This window comes from Anticarsia gemmatalis, chromosome 16 (genome assembly GCF_050436995.1).
Source record: "Anticarsia gemmatalis isolate Benzon Research Colony breed Stoneville strain chromosome 16, ilAntGemm2 primary, whole genome shotgun sequence".
NCBI lineage: Eukaryota > Metazoa > Arthropoda > Insecta > Lepidoptera > Erebidae > Anticarsia > Anticarsia gemmatalis.
This window is the reverse complement of record NC_134760.1, coordinates 8,233,015-8,252,350: the sequence shown is the minus strand read 5'-3', so window position 1 is coordinate 8,252,350 and position 19,336 is coordinate 8,233,015. Positions and strand designations below refer to the sequence as shown.

The following is a 19,336-nucleotide window of genomic DNA, read 5'->3' as shown; positions in this document are numbered from 1 at the left end:
GCGTTTTTTGTGTAATTAATACAAAATGAAAAAAAGTATTCTGGGAGCCATTTTAATTGCCGTGACAAATTTTTAAATCTGATTTTTGTTTAAACAAAATCCTTTTCCGTGGCAGAAATAGTATGAAACAAAAATCACTACAGTTGTTATAGAGATTGGTTTGATCCACTTGCACCATATCTAGGGTAAAATATAACCCCATCGAAATAAAATACGTATTTGAAAGAATCAAATATAACAAGCACATTCCCATGATCACTTTTCTATAAAAATAAATTCAAAACGTGACTACGTTCGCACTGGAAGGCCATAAATTTTACGTTCACTATAAAACTTTCTGCACAAGTTTCCGCCGCGATAATTCTGTACAAGGAAAAAGATAGGGATTGTAAAATGCGGGGCCCAGGTGCCAGCGGAGAATGGAGGTTCCAAGTTGCAGGAAGTCGCGGCGTTGGCGGTAAATTGACTTTAATAGCCGTATTATATATTTATAGACCGCGTGGTGGACTAAAGGCCTAACCTCTTGTACGTTCGGGAAGTAGGTGACATTTGCGAAAAATCAAATGTGGTCTTATAGTAAGGGTAATTTAGAAGTGAAACCGGACCAGTTGATCTGTTATAAAAGCTAATGCATGTCAACAATACCTCAAAGAATTTTGGAAATTTGATAAATTTTAGGATGACGATCCGATAAAATCTTTCTAATTGGAGAATAGTTGGTTTTTTGTGTATAAATAGTAATTGAGGCCTTTTTATAGTCATTTTTTTTCATTTTTATTATAATTCGAAGTAACCATAAAAAGTATAAGGTCTCGTGATATTTGTGTCCTGTTATCATTTAACGCTTATCAATTGGGCCAACTTTCTTTTTCACTGTTCGCTACTCGCTCTGCTACCCTCACCCGCTAGTACTAAGGCCTCAATTTAATAGTCTCCGCAAGGCTGTAGGGACGCGAAACAAAACGGTGGGCTGTACAATTTGTCGTGTTTACAAATTGAAAGGGATTAACTCGGAGTTGTAACTTTTATTGGCGGAAGAAAATATAGGCGTTGAGAGAGAAACGGAACAGTTTGTACAAATTTTCCTTCTTTAAGACTGTTTCTTAGCTAAAAAAGCATACCAAATTCTAAAGTAGACTAGACTTTGAATACTCGAATAGTATACTTACTTTAAAGTTAACTATGTACTAGTATTTTGTATGTAGTAGCATTTTGTAGCCTCCCTGGTAACAACTTTTCTCTTTCTGCATGGCTATTCGCCCCATATGGTTGTGGGGTCAGCTTTCCTTACACCTTTTCTCCACTTCCTCCTTATCCTTCTTCCTCCAATGTTTTGGAAGTCAACAATCTTTAATTGTATTTTCTTTTATTTTTGTTTTTTAAATAATATGTTTTTTTTTTGTTATATTATATCTCGTTTTTCTTTTTTGTTTAACAGTATATATTTGTGTATGCTGAAAACTTATGTTTAAAACTCACGGAGGTGGGCGTTAATGACTGCGACACAGTTTTAAACTAATGCAGTCATTACCGTGCACATAACTATTTTGTACCAAATCTTTTGTGTTCAAATAAATACATTAAATTAAATTGAATAAATTAAATTAACTTCGCCCTATCCTTTTCGTCGTCTTCCTCAACTTCACATATCTCGCCGCAACACTTCTGCACATATGGTCTTGGGTCTCCCTCTTGGTCTTTTTACGGGGACGGACAGCTCCTGTACCCGGTTGCCAACGTAATCAGGTGGTCTCCTTTTAACATGTCCATACCATCTCATCCTCTTTTCTTGCAGTTTCTTGGTTACCACCTGAGATATAAAAATGCTATATATCTATGTATACATATTTTAAGCTACGTTCATTACGCGTATCTTCATTAGCATTATTACCTAACGTTATTGCATGTTCGTTAGTATAAACGTCAATAAATTAACATGCTAATTTCACACAAGCACGTTTGCACCGTACCTAATCAATAAATCATTAACTAGAACTTACACTACTAACTTTAGTAAGAACTATAAATACTTTTTAATATTAAATATCATTGGACAACTCACATGGACATTTTGATTCCAAACTAAGCAGAGCTTGTACTATGGTAACCAAAACAACTGATGTACAAACTTATATAAAGAAGTATATACATAATTTTTTAGCCTATTGTTGGCATATTTTGAAAAACCTACTCACTCTTACGTATGACTTTAAAAGTTAAAACAGTAGAAACTATTGTTCGTTTTAAAAACAAAAATACTTTTACTACAAACATTTTGGAAGCGTTGTTATTTCGTACGATTCCGTACAAAGAGAGAGCGCTGTGACGTAAGCAGGCTATCGCTCCCTGGGTATTGATTCAGAAGTGCTGTACCACTAGGATTGTTCCTGTAAAGCCTTTTGAAGGTAAAACTAAACTAGTTGAAGAGGAAAACTTTGAAAACGAAAATATTGTTTTGTTTGAAAAGATTTGAACACACTGTACAATAAAATTAGTCGATTACAGTGCAGATTTTTATTTTTATTAAAACGCCCGTGTACGGTGCATGTACGAGATCGGCGCAAAGTATGTGCCGTAAACAAAGATATCCACATATTTAACAGAAGATAAGATAATATAATGTGTAATTATTATATTTTTGTTTTCAATCAAAATTGCAAGTTTGAATTCCAAACAAGGATTTTAGTCTGGATGAGGGATATTTTTTAACTCTAGGTATTAGAAATAGTCCATTAAACAGACTTCCTCATCTTCGGAGCTGTAAATACAAAAAAATCGTTCTAAGCTATAAATAGTAAAAAATCTACTATTACAACATATTAAAAATAACTCTCCAAATGTTGTTTCATATTTTCTTTTTCAAAACGTTGACCGGCACTCGTTGGTTTACTCACTTCATAGCGCGTGGTTTTTTCATGAAAGTGTTCATATCGAAGGCGTTAGAGCGGACAGTTTGTTAGGCAACGTCAGATGAAAGCTATGCTAAGTTGGCTTTACAGCTGCTATTGTTTCGTGTTATAAAGCATGTGTACGATAATTTTTATTTACATAGGTTTATGGCGATTTTAACAAACAATAGAAAGAAGCTAAATTAAATTTAGATTTTTGCATGTTTAGAAAAAGATTTCAATCAGATGTTCTATGTTAAGATTTTTGACTAAGCAATTCTATATTACGGATAGGTGTCGCATTGATGATAGCTCTGAATTCTTATTGAATTGTCTTATTAAAGAATCTCTTACTATTATTGCCATATCATGTATCCATAGTTATACAAAAAATGTAGATTGTACCACATGCTTGAGAAGTTAACCGTTACATTTTTCTCCCATACAAATGATTGATAGCGTTAACTAGTTCCTAGTTCATTTAAAAAAAACATCCAAACTGCAAGATACCTAACGCAACAGCTATATCAACTTTATACGGTTTATAGCCGGAATGGCTAACTGCGTAACTTTGTGGCCATCTCTCGGATTCTGTTTTTGTTTATTACTTGTTCTTCCGCGAAAGTTTCACGTGTCGAGCGATAAAATCTGAGATTGCTTTGAATAATTCTAACTTTTATTGTGTAAGGAGTTACGCTTGTAAAACCAATAAGGGATATCGTGTAGGCATTTTTATTTGAATATAGTAATGTATGGTTTAAGGGAATTCACGCCTTTAACGTGTACCTCGGTTTGCTTTACGTTTTTTGTAAGTTTGTATAAGCTGTTGTTGGAGGATAGTATGGAAGTATACAGTAAATACTAACCACTAACCGTCATACGTTTAAGAGCAAAGTGCGGAATCTCTTGTTAAAACAAGTAGCAGAATCGTCACACTCGTCTTAGTTTTTATTTATATATATTTATTATTCATAATATATATTGTATAATTCAGTATATAGTATATTTTATTATTTATTTATGTATATGGGTATATGTATTTAATATTTCTTATTTGTTAATCATTATGTATGTATAAACCTATTTATATTTAAGTACACGTACATACATGACCTTATTTTTATTTATTGGTAAACCTGGTTCTTAACGTCCTTTATTTTAATTTTTTTAAACACCTACTTCTTTCAATCTCTGCATCACCCTAAGGTAGACTGGTAGATAATGCCTTTGGCATTAAGTCCGCCTATATACACATGTATATGAAGTTTAAAATAAATAAATAAATAAAACAAAGGATAATTGAGGTGAATTTGTAAAAATAAATAAGTCTAGGACTACATATTTTTATGTCATATCCAGCTTGCATAATTATACAAATATCCCCTAAATTAATATTGAAATATGTAGAGTTTTAAAAATAACTTGGCAATATTTATCAAGTTACGGGAAATTCAGATAAGAAATAATAATTATACAAAGTTAAAATGCACATGTCGACGCAAGATAGCAAAAAAATATATATGGTCGAACGGTTTTCATTGGCATAAAAACCTTTTAAATTGTATACGAACATGATACCACTGATTTCATACACAAATAATGCATAAAGGAAGCATTAAAAGCATCATAAAAGTTTTTCCCAATAACCTCGTTGAACAAACTATACGCGACACGGAACCTCATATTGGGACTTAATAGTTCGAGCGAATTTTACTAGATGGCGTTACTACTTGTTCGGGCATCTCGGGACAAGCATAATTAGGTTTCGGGGGCGGAATATCAAAAACCGTGAAATGAGCTCAGCTTAAACAAAAGTCTCGCTTCTTTTGTTATATTTATATTTAAATAATCTAAAGCTGTAACATGTGGTTTCATTCTAATGGGATTTTTTTTGTTTTGTTTCAGGTACGTTTCGTGTCCGTGTTTGGAATTTGTGTACGGACTAATGAGGTTCAGTGAGTGTACAAACAGCATAGATGGGCTGCAATCCAACTGGCTAAATTCTGCTGGAATGTTATGCCAGATCCAGAATTAAGGACTGAATTTGGGATGTAGTAAAGTAGTTGTATTTTGTTGGACGTCGGAATTTATTTCAGTGAAGAGTAAGCGAGTTTTTTTAGAATATTGAATGTTGCGAAGGAAACGACCAGTATCTTATTGTCAAAAGATACGTAACGCTAGTTTTTACGTCTTCAATAATTTGGCAAAAAAATAAAAGTACCTAATTACTCCAGCTGTATATTTCGGACTTAGCAAGTCTGCAGCAAAAGTTTTCCACAAAACCATAGTTTTGTCTTAATCAAAATACTGATCAACGAAACCAAACTCGCAGGTACAAAACCTTCGTAAACTTTAACAAACTTTCGACTTTCCCCAACTTTCCTCATGTTTATACAAAAACAAACCATGAAATACCTTTCAACACGTCAAGTTTCCCTTAAGGCATTGGTTATTTCAGCGTGAGGCAATCACATTATCGCTTGTTAGAAGTCCTTTGACCGTCAGTTGACCTATTTACTGCTCCGTATTGCGGGCCACGCGGCCACGTCGCGACGCCAACTGCAGCAAAACTCTATTAGATTTTAGAATTACTTCCTGTTTAGATATTTATTGGTGTTCTTCGGTGCAAAGTTAGTTTTTGTTTATTTGCTTTGCTTGTTACTGGGATAGTGGAGAATTTAAATTGAGTTAGTAGGGAGATGCACAGATTAGAAAATTATCATGTGAAAAATGTCTTTGTCTAGAATCGATTTTAGTTTAAGATGTGTTAATGTGTTGTACTTATCTTTTTCCGACTTACATAAAAAAATAGATTGAAAGACATCGATAACTTTTTTTAAATTATTTAAACCGAAATAGATCCCTCAGTTGTACTGAAAAACAGAAGCATTGCCTATTTTTTTGCCAATAATTATATTAATTACAGCATTTTTATACCATTGTCTCTAGGCAAAATAGCTCCGTGTAAAAGACTATACATTTAAACAATCAATTAACCTTTTAGAGGTAAAAAATTCAACCTTATCGGTCAGCATTAAATAGCATCGAGTTTTCGTGAATTTCGTCCCACGCGACCAAATCTCTCGCTCTGAGAAAATTGGAGCATTTAGCATTAGTTGGCTTAACCTTTGCAAGGGAAGGAACGTAATAGGTACAGGTGAAACTGCAGACACCTATCCAATTACTGAAGGAAATTAACGCTTGATTGACCTTTTTAATGTTTCGAACTGATTAGATATTGTTTCATTTGTGAGGTTATATTATTATTATCCTAGAGGCGCCCATAGCCAGTTGCACTCACTGGTCGGTAAACGATCTGTGGGTTAAGCAACCATTGGCGCGGTCATACCATAGATGGGTGACCGCATAGTGGTATTTGAACTGGGCGTCTCCGTGCTTCGGAGGGCACGTTAAAAGTCGGTCCCGGTTGTTGTCTATTAAGATAACAGTCGTTAAGCCATGTCAAAGGCCTCCCGGGCGGCTTGAACAACTTTGACGCTAGGTTGACCACTAACCATACGACAAACAAACAAACATTATTATCCTTACTAGTTGGACATTTGAATAAGACTTAAAATTAGTTTACATAGTAAACTATGTTGTATACAATATATTGAATAGAGATGTTTCCTAAATTAAGGCCACTTGAAGCTTCTTATTTTTCGATTTCTAGAAATAGACACAATATTTACAATATGATATTTTTTTAACATAGGTTAGTTACTATAAAAAAATAATGATAGAGCGGCAGAATTGAAATTCCTGGAATACATAGTCACACAACATTCTTTTTTATTTTAAAGCGGATGACAGGTAGAAAGATAACTTGTTGTTGATTCCATTCATTGCTTTTATTGACTTCTTTGTAAAAAGTATTAGTACCCATTTAATTCCATTTCATTTAAGTTTCATTTAAGTTCATTCTATAAACCCATTCATTTAAGTACTTTTCATACTAACCACATATAGAGCCAGGCTATTAAACTCTACAGTAGTTAAACAACCTTTATTAAAACATAGGTCATTAAGTAAATATTAGTCAAAGTAAATATTGGTGACTGCGTCGAATGACTAATATTTGCTAACGTCCGCTGTTTGTTGTTAGTGTGTGTGACCGTTAGTTCACTGAAAACTGAAAGGTATTTAATAATTAAAATGATTACATGTTTATAAGTACGCATTTTGTGGTTTGGGATACTGCGTTGTTAGTTAAAATTGTGTGTAGGATTTTTGGATATATTGCTCAAAGTTAATTATAAATTGGTTATCGAGGGTATTTAATTTTATTTATATTAGAAATTATGTTTTAAAATACCTTGTTTAAGCTTGCTCATGCCTTTTAAACGAGTCCTAAACTCTAGAAAATGTTATTATAAATGTGAAAAAATTTAGAATACCGCCCCTCATGCATACAATAAATGTGGTAACCATAAGGGCAGGTACTTAACATAGTTACAAGCCATGAACTCATATCGACGAGGTATGAGTATGTGGTTGAATAAAACAAAATCAATTTTATCAAAGAGTATATTGACGATGAGAGCTAGTGCAGTGAGAGAGTGAGTTTGACGTCGTTGGTTGCGTTCCCTAGATAGTGTTACAGTCTGGCGCGGATCCAGGCGTTGAATGACGTCACTCGAGCGAACCCTGCCGGCAGACCGACCTGGCACCCGCGCGGCGAGCCGAAAGACGTGATACCAATCTGTGTACAAACAATCATATTATAATACAACGTAAGGAACCATGTGCCCTAATACACCAACATTTATGTATCATGTGTCTATCTATGGAGGCGCCCATAGCCAGTTGCGCTCACCGGTCGATAAACGATCTGTGGCAACCCTTGGCGCGGTCATTCCACAGATGGGTAACCGCATAGTGGTATTTGAGCTGAGCGTCTCCGTTCTTCGGAGGGCACGTAAAAAGTTGGTCCCGGCTATTGTCTACTAAGAAAACAGTCGTTTAGCCACGTCAAAGGCCTCTCGGGCAGCTTGAACAACTTTGACACTAGGTTGACCACTAACCATACGATAACGAAACAAAAAAAACAATCATGAGTCTCATTACCAAAATACCACCGGTGGGAGAGGTGGCGAGTGGACCACCTGAGTCTCCGCCGCAGGTGCTGACTCCACCAGCGCCGCTGGTACACAGGGTGGACGCGATCACATTGTTGCTGCCGTAGGTCTGCTGGCACACGGCGTTGGTGATCACTTGCAGCCTCACTTGCCTCTTGGCTTGGTTGTTAGTGATTGCACCCCCAGATCCTGATTGTATACACTTTTATTATAATAAAATCGAGAAGCAATGTCGCGCTAAATGCCACACGAGTTTACTGCTCTTATAATAATGATGTTTTATGGTCGGTGTTGTATCATTAGACATCAAGAGTCAGTCCGCATTGTAAGTGATAGAGTAATAGTAAATAACTTACCATCTCCGGTTCTACCGAAGCCGGCGGCGTGCGCCCATGTGCCTGCGTAGTTGGCGCTGCCGCTGGCCAGAGCGATATTACGGATCACGTCTGTAACGAACCATAAACATTAGTAAGTGAGAGTGAGACAGTAGTAGTGAGAGAAGTATATCTGAGATACAGTGTTACGATACTGACTGTTGTAGCCAACCCAGTTGTGGTTGATGATGGCGACATCATTGTTGAGGTTAACCACGTTATAGCTGCCGTGTACGGAGACGCTGGAGGTAGTGGTGCGCACTCCGCCGGAGAACAGACGGTTTGAACCGTGGACCACGACGAATTGACGCGCCTGGTTGCGTTGGTCCCTCCAGCAGTGGGCAGCGGTCACGGAGCGTGTGTTGGTCAGCAGAGAGGAGCCGCACACAGAGGTGGCGCCGCTGGTCAACGTGATCACCAGTCCTCCCTGTGGACGCACAAGACGTGACAAACTCGTATATTTGTATAACTGAATGGATATCATTTTAAAAACTTTTATGAATCCAAAGTGAGCAATATTAAGCACGTGAGTGAGATGATAAGATATAGATTCACATACCAGATGAGGGTGGGCACCAGCATTTGCCGCGGAGCCGCCGACAATCCTGCTGCCGTCAAAGTCCATCGCCTGCTCCGCTTGCATGATGCGTGCCGCCTCCGGGATGCCCACATTCTCGTGGTAATTGTTCTCTATCGGCTCATAGGCCAGCGCCAGCGCCGCGAGTGCGAACACGATCAACAGGGTCTTCATCTTTGTCTTGTAGTTGTGCTGTGGTACTTGTGGCCTCTGCTACTACAACTTATATATTAGACGGCATCTATCTTATCACCCGGGATTAAGCGACATTCGCAAATTAAATCAACTTTGATAATTGTTTGTTATTTGTCAATCAGATAATTAACGTTCAATCAATCAATACGTCAAAGAACATGATTTGTTAAATAATTGTCACTGTTGTGTTCTTTAGCTAGTCGTTGTAATTACTTCTCGAAATTTGATCCTTAAGCCAACACAATAAGATTTTGCAGAAATGCAGACGATGATTTTTAATATAATACAAGGTATGGCGCAGAGACATGGCATACAATCAAATTATTTATTTCTCAACACCAGTTTTGAATATGGCGACATGTGCTTGACAAAATCACGCGGAATATTATAAATTAGATGCACGGTAGGTTTACAACTCGTATGAATAAACAGTAGCGCGATTCTGTACAGTCGGTACTGTCGAGTATCGAAAGTTTGACATTTAGGATGTACTGCCAAAATAGTTCCTAAAACGGCCATCAGTAGCTCAATTCTCCATTACTATAGACTACCGACAACCGACCTGCCATCCAGAAATTTTGTATGAAAATCTGATCAGCGCCTCTGGCGGGTGTCGCAGGAAATGTTTTGGCAGTACATTCTAAATGTCAAAATTTCGATAGCTAGCCGGTTGTCGGTAGTCGATTGTAGTAGATAATCGAGGTACAGAGGTGCTGATCAGATTTTCATTAAAAAATTCTCGATGACAGCCGGTTGTCGGTAGTCGATATCAGTAAAGAATCGATCTACTGTGCACCTCGCGCTGTTACGTCATTTGGACGGTATCGTTTGCAAACAAATAAGAATAATGTTAAAAAATAATAGTTATCATTTTTTTCTTTGTTGATAAAAGATTGATTTGATAACAAGGCGTCATAATAACATAATGCCATCCAAAACATCCTGTAAAAAACCCCAAGTCTCACACAGATACATATCATATAGATACTTACTATTACATACTAATAATTAATCAAATCGATAAATCGTTCTCGATAAATGGTCTATTTAATGAAACACAAAAAGATTTTTTCAATTCGAACCAGTAGTTACTGAGATTCAAAGAGCGCGTTCAAACATATAAGCAAAGAAACTCTTTAGCTTTATAATATTAGTATAGATTGACTGTTGTACTTATGTCTCACGAGAAGCCGCCCGCGACTTCGTCCGCATGGAAACCCTTCACGTGTAAATCCCGATCCCTCGGGAATACCGGGATAAAAAAAAGCCTGTGTTATTCTGGGTCTTCAGCTATATACCAAATTTCATCGTAATCGGTTCAGTAGTATTTGAGTGAATGAGTAACAAACATTCTAACAAACTTTCGCATTTATAATATGTTCCTAAGCGCTGCGAGTGCCGACATGCCACAGTGCCACAGTTTAAATAAATATTTAAAAACAACGCTAAACCGTTTATCTGTATTGTGATTTAATTTCCGGATAAAATTTTAAGTTATCTGTTGTTAATGTTACGGGGAATTTCGAAGCTAGTAGTAGATATCACCACAAAGCCGGAAAATGAACAAGTTGTTGGCCGCTGATGTAACGCTAATGAGCCATCCATCACGCGCTATCAGTGCTATCACTGTTATCACTGCTATCACTGTTATCACTGCTATCACGCGCTATCACTGCTATCACTGTTATCACTGCTATCAGTGGCAACACACACAACACACTTCTACAACTTCATTCTGTACAGTGAGACTTCGTTCACGCGGCATAATAATAATTACTTAAAACTCCCACTTAAGTAAGTCAAGCTAATATAAGTTATACTTATTTATTTTCTATCTTCAAGTTTATTCTAACGTAAAGCTTTGTTAGTTTAGGTTTAGATTTAACCGCAAACATAGTAAATTTGTGAGTATAAGAGTAGGTGATTTAATGAGAAAATAATGGTGGCCACGCTTATTTGCGCTTTTTAAAGTCTACACCCACACTAAAGATAAAATATAATACTTTCGTCACAAAATACTTGCAAAATAAACGAGAGTAAAAAGCACAAACAAAAATTTTGCTTGTCGCAAAAGTACGCTTCGTGTCTGTAAAATTATTATCTACTACAGGTTCACACAAAGATTTAAAAATGTTTTATAATCGACTGACACAATCCAGTGGTTTGTAAAATTATTTAAGGTAGATCACAGCCCGTATGTTTTCTTACCATAATAAAGAGTTCTAATTTGATATCTTATGTCTCACTTCGACTGCGACAACTTCTGTTCCATTTCGGGAGTAGACCTATGTACCCAAGCTTAAAAATAATGTCTTTTTTCATCGTAAATTATTTTTATATTTTTTATTGGGCATTGGTTGGGCAAAGGTCTCCCCCAAACTTCTCCAACGGTCCCTATCATTAGGTATACGTAAATATTACCAATCCAATATATTTCTATCATTTTTTTTAATTTACTCTATATATCATATTCATATAAAGAAATATACGCAAACGAACCATAAACCGAACTATCAGACCCGCACAGTCGACTCATAAAACCCGGTGAGAATCAACTGGGGAGTTGTGGTGACAACTAGTTACCGTACGAATACTTACTTTATGAATGTGTAAAGTGCGAGCTTTCCCCGAGCTGCCCTAACTCATTACTGAACTAGATATATCGGGAACGTTGAAAATACATAAAGTTTAGTAAACGTTTCGTTGTGTTCGGAGTTTTGCAGCAGTGATTTAGTGTTGAATATTTTTTTAGTTAGTTTTATCAGTAAATTGAGATACATGATTTAAAAACTTAGTCATTGCGACAAAAACTTTCCAAAAAAGCTTTACCAATCCATGATTACATTATGTTTTTGTTTATTAAATAATAGTAGTTTACAATATACAAATAAGATAAATATTTTTTTAACAAACACATAGAAATTAATTCTTTGAGATACACACATACTTGTTTTAAGACGTTTTGTCGTACAAAACTAGACTAAATATTGAGGCTAAGTTACTATGAAAAGAAGTCATGACATCCACAATTCAACTCACAAGAATTTGTATACAGAAAGAAGTTAAATTATCTTAAGGGACAAACAAGGCCACCAACGTAAATAAAACGCCTTTATCCACTTCACGCCTCTATTTTTCTACTAGACTATTTTTATCTAATTCACCATTTCAAGTAAATAAAGTCTACACTAAACTAAACAATGACTAACAAAGCGAAACAAAGGCTTTTGGCCAATCGAATTTGGCCTTTGCAATTTAGAAGCCGAATTGAAACCTAGTTGTAATCAGAGTCAAAGCTTTGCTTGTAGTGTCCCTAGAGCAAAATGTGAATACAATGAAACTGTATTATTCACTATTTCAGTGATAAATTTCGATAAAGTGACCTTTTACGAAACCAAAATAGGACACCTTTTTTGCTTTAAAACAACTTGAATCGGTTTACTTTCATTGAGTTTGTTGTAACAGTTAAATTTTGTCTTTCAAAGGAAATTTTACAGCAATGTTGACTACCTTTGTGGCGTAGTCGATAGTGTATCTGACTGCTGATTATGAGGTCTCGGATTCGATTCCTGGTTCAGGCAAAGTACTATTAGTATTTTCTAATTTAATGTTCCTTAATAGTATCCCGGAGTTTGGTAATAGACCCGTTATATGGCAATAGACTGACATTGTTGATGGCAAAACGTACGTGGATCCTTTGCCTACACCTTTGGGTATAACAGGCGTTATGCGTAAGTTTAATATTAATTTGGAAACCATTGTTTTAAGTCTTTAATAGAAGCTGTACACAGATATTAAACAAACTATGTAACATTATTATGTCATAAGTTTTGAATGAAAGTCCAAAGTGTGTACTTTTGTTTTCACAAGCTGTAATGATAAAGAACATAGTGCACAAACCCGTTTCTGTTTATAGTGTATTTAAATCTACACATGTGGCTACTACCTGCACTTAGACTACATAGTGGACTACTTATATAGTTTCGATTTTATATGCAAAATAGAGGAGGTCGACGCCAAAGAAGAGGACAGTTTTCGCGAATTTATTGGTTTTGAATATTTAAATTTTAAAGAAATGCAAGAATAAAAATTGTTACTATCTATTTATCCTATATAAATAGTCATATTAGTGATACATTCATAAATGTGGAAATCTATTTATAGGTATGTCTGTTTTTACACTATCACGGTTAAACTGCTGATCTAACTGATAAAATTTAGTATCGATAAAATTAGGTCTTTAATTCGTCAGCAGTATGAAACATAGGTTACTTTTTGGGTTAACTTGTTTACTTTAACCCCTGACTGTCCTACTGCTGTGCAAAGGCCTCTTTGAATATAACCATTAAAATAGCAAGGAGCAATTAGCAATTAGGCCGTATTCTATTATACATTAAGTAGCAATTGGTCGTCACAAAGGTCTATACTAGGTTCGATTCACATGGTCTTAAACCAAAAAACCTTCTTAGAACCTTATATAAGTAACATGCGTAAGTTTACAGGTCATAAACCCGAGGCCTCCGTCGATCGGCAATAAGTCATTTGTCCCAGTTGTCTCGAACAACAGCTGATTCTTATTACGTTTTACTTTGATTGCGAATAAAATATATTACTCTATTCTAGAGAATTGTATCCAATTGATGGATTAGAATAGAATTTACGTAATGATATGGGCGTAAAGAACGTACAATGTACAGTCAGCATCATAAATATATTGTGTAACAGAGTCCTCAATAATATGTCACTGCTAGGGTTTCAATTTTATCTTAGCATCTAAAAATCTCAAATTAATCTGAACTGTCAAAAAATCATAAATATCTACATATCGAAAGTTACCAATTACATGTTACGGTTTAGGGCAGTCATAAATATCTTCGCTTCATGGTATAAGCAATCCAAAGTACATTACCATAAGGCATATTTTTATTATGGCATGACTATTCTGACACACGAAATAAAGCTATGTGTAGGCTACTACAAAAGGCGTGTTCAGATGAGCGATGCTAATAATTATATTGCAAATAATTACGCATTTTTTAACTTAGTTACTTATACATGCAATGTACAAGATTAATTTAATTTTATTAATTAACTAGCTGACCCGCGCAACTTCGCTTGCGTCACATAAGAAAGAAGGAAAAAAAATTTCCCCGCGGCCGGCCCGTACCGTGCCGCAATACTAATATCGTGATATCTCCTAAACTATATGTCTAAATAACACACTGTAAACTGCAAAAATAATCTAAATTAAATGCTCGTGATGATGAACTTACTTATTTTGATAAGGATATATGTATTATTGGTTATATCACCAGTTAAACATCACCCAACGAATTAAATGTTTTTTTAATACAGAAAAGTAGTTTTTGTGACTTAAATAAAAAAGCTGGATATATGTCATCGCGGACTTTTTTGTAGAACTAATAAAGACCAATGTTTTTGCTATACATTGTTCTTACTTGTATCCAACGGTATAAGCGGCGCACGCACAAATGCAATCTTCAATTAGATTTTTTTTCTGACTTCTTGGACATAAATCGCTATAACTCAGCTAATATAGTTTCAATGTATTTCAATTATATATAAAAACCTGTCGGAGAAAATACTCTTTCTATTAGTGAAAACCGCATCAAAATCCGTTGCGTAGTTTTAAAGTTTTATGCATACGAAGGGACTACAGACAAAATGGGCGACTTTGTTTTATACTATGTAGTGATTATAAAAGCATTTTACTGTCTTACAGGTGTAATAAGTACACCATTACCCTCCCTTCAAATACATCAACTTAAAACTTTATATACCAAAACTTTTGAAATTGAGTACAGTAAAACGTTTAAGTCTGACATCAACAAGTTTTTTATATCGACTTAATATTGAGAACTCGTATAATCTGCTCGTAAAATGGAATGTCTCAAATGACCTACAATGACCCTAAGGTTATGGGGTCAACACAATGACAGTCGCAATCGATCTAATAACTAGAATTTTAAGATATTGCTAAGAATATCTGAAATACATTTCAATTGCTTTTTATCAACTGTCTCGATAATTGAGAGACGTTCGTTTCGTTTTATTTTTTAAGATAATAAATGCTTTTAGTTGCTTCTAATTTACAAATATTTTGGTCTGAATTATTTTTTTCAGTTTCGAAAAGTCACGATCTAATTAACTTGTAACAGCAATGTATCTCTAGCAATATAAGGGACAGAAAAAAGGTTAAAAATAGAGACGTATGGAGTACATAACCTTTTGCTGCCTAAACGTGTGAAACTTAAATCCGAAATAAGTTTAAGTCCTATTTCCTATGGGAAGAATGCGTGTTTTTATATGTGTTTTATTATATAATTCTTAACATTATTGTTTTCAAATTCCCTAGTAGTTTATTCTAAAGGGATTAAGCATTAAAGATTCGTAGAAAATGAATATTAATACGCTGATATGGCAAGGAATACCAACCGCGAATCATTTCAATTTCTTCTGGTAGGCGGGTCGTGTAAAGAATTTAGGTTAATGGGATCATCCACCTGCTTTATCTCTTTACCCGGTTGACCTACAACTGGCAGACTATAACGACGTCTTGTACGGAGCATTGCCTTTAAGACATGCTTACAAGGAAAAATATATGAGCGAGATTTTCTCTATGTGAGCTTGAAGAAGGCAATCTTATTGTAGCACATAATTGATGTAAAAACGTTTATAAGCCAATTGTTGAAAACATTTTAAATGCTTCCAGCGTAGTTTGAAATCGGATATAAGAAGTGAATAAAGAAAAAGTTTTAATGGTTTTAAATTTTAAAGTGTCATTATATTGAAAGACTAACCTAACCTAAGCTAAAAACTTCGAGTGAAGGTTTTCAATACATTTCTACTTTATTACTGGTCAGAAACTAAGTAATAATGCTAATAAAAACGAGTTATATTTACATCGCAGTTTAATGGTAATTACATAGCTATCTTGTTCAAGTATAATAACACAACGCAATATTATAATTACATGTTCGAAGCTGAATTGTTGCGATATTGTGTTCAGTCACAGGCTCTTATAAGCAAAAACAAAACGCAATAACACACGCAACTTCGTTATTTTCCCTTTTGTAACTCAAGACTTACTCGTTACGCAAAATTAAATTATATTCGAATGGCCCAAATAAATCTTAAGCACTGATTTTGTCGTAACCAAAATTAAATTTTGTAATGAAATTTCGTTCAACCGCTTGTGAATATATTGGGATAATGTTGTAGAATATTTTGATTGGAAGAAAGGTAATTGCTTACAGATTTTTTGTTAGGTAATAAGGTAAATACAAGTAAAATTAATATTTTACGAGAAGTCATTGTTCAAAAAGTTTTTTGTTGTTTATTACAACACGTAATTATTATCGGTTATCGAAAGTTTGTATCAGAAGACTAGACAATACTAGAATGACCTAGTTACTAGCAACGTACATTTAAAATCCGGCTCACAGTCATTTATATCAGAAACACTAAATTCTGTGGTCATAGGTCAAAAGAGAAATGTTTTTAAATACTCGAGAAAATTACATTTAACATATTTTTATCTCGAAAATATAATTCACGATTCACGACGATTTTATTTATTGGATATGTTTGTTAATACTTACGATATAAAAGTACTAAACAAGCCTATCTAAAACACAAGAGATCACCAAGTTTATTATACCTTTGATTCCCATCATCGTTTCACTCAGCCTTCACTCGTAATACAGGGATTACTGGAATCCCTAACGTATAAGGCCGTATGTTTCCATTACATAGCCTTACGTTCATTTCTTATATAATTGTTTGACGTGCTTTTTACGAGCCTCGTAATCTTCTACCATTAAGCCTCTACTTTATTTGCTTTTACATTATCTTGTAGATTGGGGAGTTCGTGTAATAAGGATTTTGATAGCGTGGAATAATCATTAATTTGCTGCATGTACTTAATTAAGTTGTTTATATGAATATAATATAATACTAATTTAAGCATTGCTAGTTTAATATCAAAACGTGACAGATGAAAAATATATTTGACAAAACAAAAAAGACAGATTAGATTAATGTATATAGTGGTCAGCTGGTTAAATTACTTACAATTAATTAAAACTTGAAATATTCTAATATATAAGGATATTGCCTGAATAGTGAGCATTTTGAATTATTATTTCCTTTCATATTAATGACTCGGCTGTTGTAAACTAAGCTCGTGACTTAGTTTACAACAGCCGCACGGATCGATCTCTGAGGTTAAGCTACGCTTGCCGAGGTCGTTCCGTGGATGGGTGACCATCTTATACATATCGAGTTCCTCCGTGTTTCGGAAGGCACGTTAAATTGTGGGTCCCGGCTGTCATTTTCGAAGATCTTTGACAGTCGTTAACAGTAGTCAGAAGCTTGAAAGTCTGACAACCATGCAGTCTTACCGAAGGTTATCGTGTTAATACCCAAGTAACTGGGTTGTGGAGGTCAGATAGGCAGTCGCTCCATGTAAAACACTAGTATCCAGCTGCATCCGGTGGGACTGGAAGCCGACTCCAACATAGTTTGGAACAAAAGGCTAAGCGAATATATATATTAATATTACTCATTAACATTATAAACAACTTAACAGCATGAAGTATTTTCCGCTGATTTTTCTTTAAAGCCTACCATTAAAAATTCAGCTTATAGTTTCATTTTAACATTTTCAAGACACTCAACGAACACAGTTGAATTTCATACGTTGTTTACGATGCCTATTATTATATTGCACAATATAAAGTTTCAGCTTTAAAGCTATTTACTTGAGATCTTGAGTGAGACATAAAACATAATACTTACTGCGAAGTACACTGAGTCCTCGTTATATAGTTAAAGGATTTTAAGTCTATTTGTACTTTATGTTTATAAACAGCTGCAAATTGGTGAATAAATGTCATATTTCGAGGATTTATCCATAAATGCATTTTCTTATAAAATGGAACCTCAATTAGTTTGTTAGTAAAGCTGATAAAATACAATAGACATATTTTCATACAAATATTTAAACCCATTAAAAGAAGACTTTTGGAATATAAATTGTCCGTGTCTAAGATCGGGTCGAACTGCTAAGTTTGGTCAAAATCGTCTCAGTAGTTTATGCGCGAAAGAAAAACAAACATATAACTTCTAGAACTTTCTCATTTATAATATAAAGAAGAATGGGACTGAAGGCTATATTCTTCCGTTAGTTAATTTGTAGGCAAAAATGAGCTCTAACGAATTAAATATTATCCGAATAAAAGTATAAATCGTTCTCGTTTTAATCAAATTCTAAACGCCAGTACCTAGTTATTTGACTACCCATTGAGTTCATTGAAAAGTATTTCCACAGACGCAAAGTATTTGGTACAGTTCATTATTCGTTATTTAGAATTTATTGTGGTGTAATATATAGCTTTATTACTTTTTGGTGTTTATTTCGACTAAATAATTTTGTATTAAAGACCATTTATATCTGCAAATTAGGTTAGTTAAGACTATTCTTTGTTAGAATCTAAACTTGAAAGTGATAAATACGAAACTTATATGGAACCATTCCACTTTTAAAATAATACTTCGTGATATTCTTTTAAAAAAACACTTGATTTAAAATATTTTTGGATGTAGAAAACTGTAGACTAAACACAAAAAAATAACGCAATATTTTTAAAGGCTATCACTTTAAAAAAAGAATACAGAATCTTATTAACCGCCCAATCATAATAAATCCTTACCAGCCAATGGTTTCATATTCAAATACTCTATTCTCGTGCCCAGGCGATAAATAAAAGAAAAAAGTTTTTATCGTAAAATATTACAAAGAGTCGCTTTGCCGCCTGTCAATTTCAGGCGGCTGCCGAATGAAAGGGACCGAGGCTATAAGATTCAAAATTCGTTTTATGTTAGTGATGTATGATAATGGTGATTTAAAGTTGAATGGTAATTGTCATTCAATCAAATTTGTACTTTTGTAGGTATAGTATCAATGAAGGAATTTTGCATGCCTCAGAGCTTTTTGTTCTTAACTTCCTCGCTTATTGGATATGACATCTGTATCCAACTAAGAGTTTTTGAATAATAATGGTAGGTAGTAGTAAGAAACTTCCTGTAACGTAGGTCGGGATCTCCCGCCGGCAAGAAAGATCCCTTACAAGCCGTTAGTTAGTGTCATATGTCACTTTTACATCTACATTTATTTATGAAAAGTATGAAAATATCCATTAT

At 34.7% G+C, this 19,336-nt stretch overlaps 2 protein-coding genes across 7 annotated transcripts in view; one reads left to right on the top strand and one right to left on the bottom strand.

Moving 5' to 3' along the window:
* Positions 1-19,336, top strand: part of LOC142979379 (uncharacterized) — a 313,104-nt gene that overhangs the window by 55,305 nt on the left and 238,463 nt on the right. The window lies entirely within an intron of this gene.
* LOC142979258 (collagenase-like) lies at positions 7,425-9,130 on the bottom strand. Its single transcript, XM_076124088.1, has 5 exons — positions 8,900-9,130; positions 8,500-8,767; positions 8,323-8,412; positions 7,956-8,155; positions 7,425-7,590 (listed from the first exon to the last, which is right to left on the bottom strand). The coding sequence occupies exons 1-5, from the start codon at positions 9,089-9,091 to the stop codon at positions 7,486-7,488; spliced, it is 855 nt and encodes a 284-aa protein (XP_075980203.1). The 5' UTR covers positions 9,092-9,130; the 3' UTR covers positions 7,425-7,485.

What these genes read in the sequence shown, in the direction of transcription:
- LOC142979258 (XM_076124088.1), bottom strand. Translation starts at nt 9,091, where the DNA reads ATGAAGACCCTGTTGATCGTGTTCGCACTCGCGGCGCTGGCGCTGGCC. An exon ending in CAACTGGGTTGGCTACAACA is followed by an intron (nt 8,413 to 8,499) that starts GTCAGTATCGTA and finishes GGTTCGTTACAG; the next exon opens with ACGTGATCCGTAATATCGCT. An exon ending in CTCCCACCGGTGGTATTTTG is followed by an intron (nt 7,591 to 7,955) that starts GTAATGAGACTC and finishes GTTTGTACACAG; the next exon opens with ATTGGTATCACGTCTTTCGG.